We start from the raw sequence: 5,461 nt of genomic DNA on the forward strand, positions 1-5,461 counted from the left end.
AAGCATCTTTCTGACTCTTACAGCATCTTCAAAGTTCCATCTCTTCCTGACTTCTGTTTCATTGTGTTGGTACAATTCCTCTCTGCTGATCATCAGGAGCTCCTGCATCTTCTGCACTGCTTCTTCCTGCATAAAAACATGTTAAAAGATTCAAATGATGATATCTAGAGTGCTGTATTACATCAACTGCAGAAAACCTTCTATTACAGCTGAAAAAGTAAGTTACCGAGTCCTTTCCATTGTCTGCAGACTCTTCCTCCCCAGGCGGCCTCTCTTCTTCTTCAGCGCTGATATCAGAGCTCTCTTTTTTGGCTTGAATCTGGCTCTGTTTGTACTCATTCCTCACCTTACCGTACTCCTCAGGGGACAGGACGTCCTGAGGTGGGTGGGAGGTTAGATGAGTTTTCAGTCTGACAAAAGAGACAGAAATTCAGAGAACATCAGCCTTGTTCAGTGTAAGGGTCATCATGATTTTTATGGACTCTGAAAGCAAAAGAATTTTTGTGATATTTTGGTGATCTGGATTTGATGTGTTTAACTGCAGGTGTTTGACAGTTTACCAATTAGGCTTTTGTTGATGCATTCAGCTGCATCTAAATATAAAGGGGGAAAGAGATCACAGAATATGAGCGTGAGAAGAAATGGTAACAAATTCTCACAAATCCATGCGCGTGTGAGTGGTATGTGGATTATGTGCCTCAAATCTGAGGAGTTGTGCGAGGAAAAAATAATGTTAACGCTTATAACATGTGATCTATGAGAATAGCATACTTTTCGTAATGTGTGTTGTAGAGCTGAGTAGGGACCCTCAGTACTTGGTCGTAGACGCCGGTCATGAAATTCAGGTTGCCCTGCTCTTTCTCCCACTCAGCGTACAGATCCCACAGCCTGTCTGAATGGAAGTCCCATCCAGCGGCTGCAACGGCCTCCTCAAACACACTGAGGAGAGGACAGGACATTTCTTTTAATGTTACATAGGTCATTGAAATGTTGTTTTATGGAATGTTACCCGTCAGTTACATAAAAACGCAGCAATTAGCAAACAACAACTGTCCAATAACTTCTAGGTAGACAAAAGTCCCGCCCCACATTTTTTCTGGTTTGACATGCCATACGACTTGGATATACATCATAACAGGGATACAAAAGACAACCAGCTTCCTTTAGATAAGTTTTAACGAAAGTCTGGAATACACTCAAAAATCAACACATCTGAACAGGAATTTAAAACATATGGCTTTATATACTTGCCGACTTGTAAAGCAAAACAGAACATCCTACACTAAATGACTGAGGATAACAGACTACCACACTTTCTAAACACGACAAACTAATGCAGACACATGTACCTCATTGCCAGGAGATGCATGATGAAAACAAAGTGCATTGTAAAATGTATTTAAAATATCAGTCATGTTTGATATCCTCAGACAGCACAAATTCATAGCCTGTGTGACAACTAGTGTCAACTTGTACAGTCTGTAAATGAGAGAAATAATCGGAGTAAAAATTATGATGTCTTAATTTTGTTAAAGAGAATAACTGTATTGGAAAAGGTATTAAAACGGAGGGGAGCTGACCCGAAGATTTTCATGTCAGTATTCACCCTCATGTTGTTCTTAACCCACAAAACCTTCATTCATCAATTCATATTTGCAACACAAAGTAAGATATTTTTGATATTTAAGGTATTTCCTACCACAGTCAAAGTCCAGAAAGGTAGTAAGAACGTTGTTAAAATAATCTGAGGGGTGAGAACCAGAAGTTGTAAGTGACATTTCAGCAAATTTACAGGAGGGCCAAAACTAAAATTGACCATACTTTGATATAACTTCCTACACTGATTTTAACTATGACAAAAGAATTGACCACTCATGGCTGACGTTATACTTATATACCTTTGCTAGTTAAAATAGCTCATTCAGAGCTTTGATATATACTCCCATTTCACCCAAAATATCACTTACACTCTTCTGGTTCTCATCCCTCAGATCCAATCCAATTCATGTGACATCAGTGGTTCAACTGTCATTTTATAAAGCTACAAAAATACTTTTTGTGCACAAAGAAAACTAAAATTACAACTTCATTCAACAATTCTGCCTTTCTGGACCTTGATCGTGACATGACACTTGCTATCTTTGAAGGGTCAGAGAGCTCTTGGGCTTCATCCGAAATCTCTTAATTAGTGTTACAAAGATCAATTGCAGGGTTGGAACAACATGAAGGTGAATAATTAATAACAGAATTTAAATGTTCAGGTAAACTATCCCTTTAAAATGCTAAATAGCATTAAACTTTCCTTTTCTCTTTGCTTGTTGTAAAAACAACCAGCTCAATTTGTTTCTGGTCAGATAGAGCTTTGAAAAAGACACAACTAATGTTCCTCAATAAATTCTGCCTATATACTCATGACGTATTTCCTACCTCTTGCTCTTCACTCGCATCAGAGCCAACTCACTTTCAGACAAAATCTGCTACTTTTCAGGAGAGGAAGAATACTAGTAACACATTGGCTCTAGCAATATCATAGAACAAAAATGGAAGGTGAAACTGCATCCTGGAAAAAAAAGGGCTGCAAGTTAGTGAGTGGTACCTGCGGATGCGCTGTGTTGACTCAGGCAGGTTCATGTTGAGCGTTCCCAGCAGCAGGTTGATGTAGTGGATCCAGAGATCAACACTGAGAGGTATTGCCTTTAAACCTTGTTCACACACCTGTCAAAGGAACCAAATACAGCGTCACATATTCGCCGCCATATTATGTACAAATCATTTTTAAATATTACAAAATTACAGAAAAGTGAATACAATACTAAGCCAGATAATTTTGTGTTTTGGCATTGTTCCTGTTCTTTTGTAATTGACTGAAATGTTGATCTCTGCATGTTCTCACCTCTTCCGCCTTATCGACGTGACCGGCCCGTCTCTCAAGATCCGCAAACTTTTTCCAGTAACCGTAACACAGAGGATACCTCAGCAGAAAAGCATTTAGGGCTTGACGGCAAGCTCTCATGTGCCCCTGCAATACATAGTGAAAAATGTAAAACCAACTAACATTTTGGTTTCGCCCCAGTAACGAAACACTGCTATCCGTTTACACATTCACCTCTTGTTCACAATAATGCAGCAGGTCAGTCCAGCTGTTGAAATCTTGAGGATTATCGCTGGTAAGTTTCCAAAGTCTCTGGAAGNACACATTCACCTCTTGTTCACAATACTGCAGGAGGTCAGTCCAGCTGTTGAAATCTTGAGGATTATCGCTGGTAAGTTTCCAAAGTCTCTGGAAGTCGGCGGGCATGTCTCCCTCTTCCTCCTCTTCTCCTTCTGCTGTGTAGGATGCTGTCGGGATGCCAGTGTCTCCTCCATCCGCTGACGCCTGATCATCTGACCTGGGAAGGTCTGCAACCTCAGGCTCATAAAGCTCTGTCACTGAAGCGATGCATTTGATTAAACAGACAGCAGTTTAATTCATTTTCCTTAATTAAGCAATGATGTACAATATAGCTGTGAGAATAGTTCACCCTAGTCAATTTGATTTCATTACTTATTTTAAATATGAAGGCTTAGTCTGCAATTTAATCTATCTTCGTAATAAATTTAACAAATTACATATATATAAATGCTCGTTTAAATCAATAAAGCAATGGTTATTTAGATCGCTAGCTGTATTATNAATTTTCCTTAATTAAGCAATGATGTAGAATATAGCTGTGAGAATAGTTCACCCTAGTCAATTTGATTTCATTACTTATTTTAAATATGAAGGCTTAGTCTGCAATTTAATCTATCTTCGTAATAAATTTAACAAATTACATATATATATAAATGCTCGTTTAAATCAATAAAGCAATGGTTATTTAGATCGCTAGCTGTATTATAAAGACGCGCTCTTGTAATAACTGATGCATAAAGCGTTTAAGAAATGAATTCGCCAAACTATTCACGCATGCTTAAAAACTCGTATTTTATTATGTAACTTTTAAAGGGAAACCTGAAGGGTTTGTGTGTTCCCTTTTACCCAGGTCCTCTTCGCCTTCCGCCGCCATTATCGACCACACAACAAATGACGCACTTAATGTGCGACCCTTGCTCCACCGTCGCAGTAAATTGTCGAGAACAAGGTATATAAAGTGATCCGCTGCTGTACGATCCATAAAATCTCAAAGAGAAAATTAAATAGTGATCGGAAATGACATTTTAAATATTTAAGAAAAACAGTCTGGAGCTACTTTCGGCGTAAAACAATTCAAAAGCTATTTTTCGGTATTATTGCTTAAAACCATTTAATTTACATTGGTACTTTTAAATGGAATAAGCAACTACCATACAATTGTGTAGCTACGACTTAAATCAAAATGTTATTTTAATATTTTGAACGAATGCGCTGCCATACAGATAAGGCAAAACAAACAAATGCAGTTGGGAATGTACAGTAATTTTTATTACCATCTCAATTGAACTCTCAATCACAGTAGACATTACGTTTCGCCTCAAATTTTCAGAGCTTTCAGGGTCACCCTCAAAAAAATGGAATGAAACAAAGTGGAAAATCAGAGCAGTAGTGCAAGATGGTCAAACTGGAATATACACAAAGCTCTCCTTCACGAGACATTTAGTTCAGTCGTTTTCACACGATAGCCATAAATTTATAGTGGATGACAAAAATAATTTCACAATTCATCATCTTCCCCATCACAGTAGATTAGACTGGAATAATTATAAGTGCCTGACTGTTTCATTCTGGCTCAAAAAATAAATCCCCCTACCTATCCCAAAAATAGTATATTTAAGTGCTCTAGAAAACAAAAATGTAAGCAAAAAGACAAAATAAACTCAAATATTTAGTAGGTTATGCCCCTGTAAAACAATCCAATCCCATGATCCCACATTAAATTAACTAACTAGGCCATAAGCAAATAGAGCTTAGTAGTTTCCAGTGAAGACCTTTAAAACTGAACTCTAAAACCCTTCAGTGTGCTCATGGTTAAACCAATTTTACAGCTTTTAACATAGAAGACCAACAATTGATTTGTGAACCTGCCGTTTTCTTTTATGTAAAAAGAGCCAATCTATTTGTTAAAGACCAATTCACTTCAGTAATGACCGGGTTTTCACTGTGCTCTTAGGGTTTAAATACAACTAACACTTTTATCTGCCCTGAAATTATTTAAATCCACTGCATGATTCAGTAATTCTGACTTTAATACTACTTTTCACGACACAAAATTAAAAACAAAGCTTTTGACTTTTGAATGACATTACTACATTTAAAATGGAAAGCGTTTACTGTCTGACCCTGCCAGTTGGATCTGTTTACTTTTAGCACTGAGAAATACCTGACCCACTTTACCACTTGTTCGCTTCTGAATTTGTAAGTGCTCAATGTGTTTATGAATTAATAGTGAAATGTTTAACTGATGAATTTTTCCAAGTGATTTTTTTTTTTTTTTTTTTTTTTTTT

General features: G+C 37.3%; 1 protein-coding gene across 4 annotated transcripts in view; it reads right to left on the reverse strand.

The window, feature by feature from the left end:
- Window positions 1–5,455, reverse strand: part of LOC122357668 (pre-mRNA-processing factor 39-like) — an 8,148-nt gene extending 2,693 nt beyond the window's left edge. For 2 of the 4 annotated variants that reach the window (XM_043257136.1, XM_043257135.1), the window contains exons 1-7: window positions 3,992–4,115; window positions 3,203–3,429; window positions 2,894–3,019; window positions 2,597–2,715; window positions 772–939; window positions 227–410; window positions 22–126 (exon numbers count right to left, since the gene is read on the reverse strand). In XM_043257136.1, coding sequence (XP_043113071.1) covers window positions 22–126; window positions 227–410; window positions 772–939; window positions 2,597–2,715; window positions 2,894–3,019; window positions 3,203–3,429; window positions 3,992–4,046 — 984 coding nt within the window. In that variant the 5' untranslated portion in view covers window positions 4,047–4,115. Of the gene's footprint in view, window positions 1–21; window positions 127–226; window positions 411–771; window positions 940–2,596; window positions 2,716–2,893; window positions 3,020–3,202; window positions 3,430–3,977; window positions 4,116–4,446 lie in introns of those variants that run through there. The other 2 variants (XM_043257138.1, XM_043257137.1) reach the window with 2 other exon arrangements.
- Between the last annotated feature and the right edge of the window lie 6 nt (window positions 5,456–5,461).

The sequence above is a fragment of the Puntigrus tetrazona genome, chromosome 14 (genome assembly GCF_018831695.1).
Source record: "Puntigrus tetrazona isolate hp1 chromosome 14, ASM1883169v1, whole genome shotgun sequence".
In the NCBI taxonomy this organism is placed as follows: domain Eukaryota; kingdom Metazoa; phylum Chordata; class Actinopteri; order Cypriniformes; family Cyprinidae; genus Puntigrus; species Puntigrus tetrazona.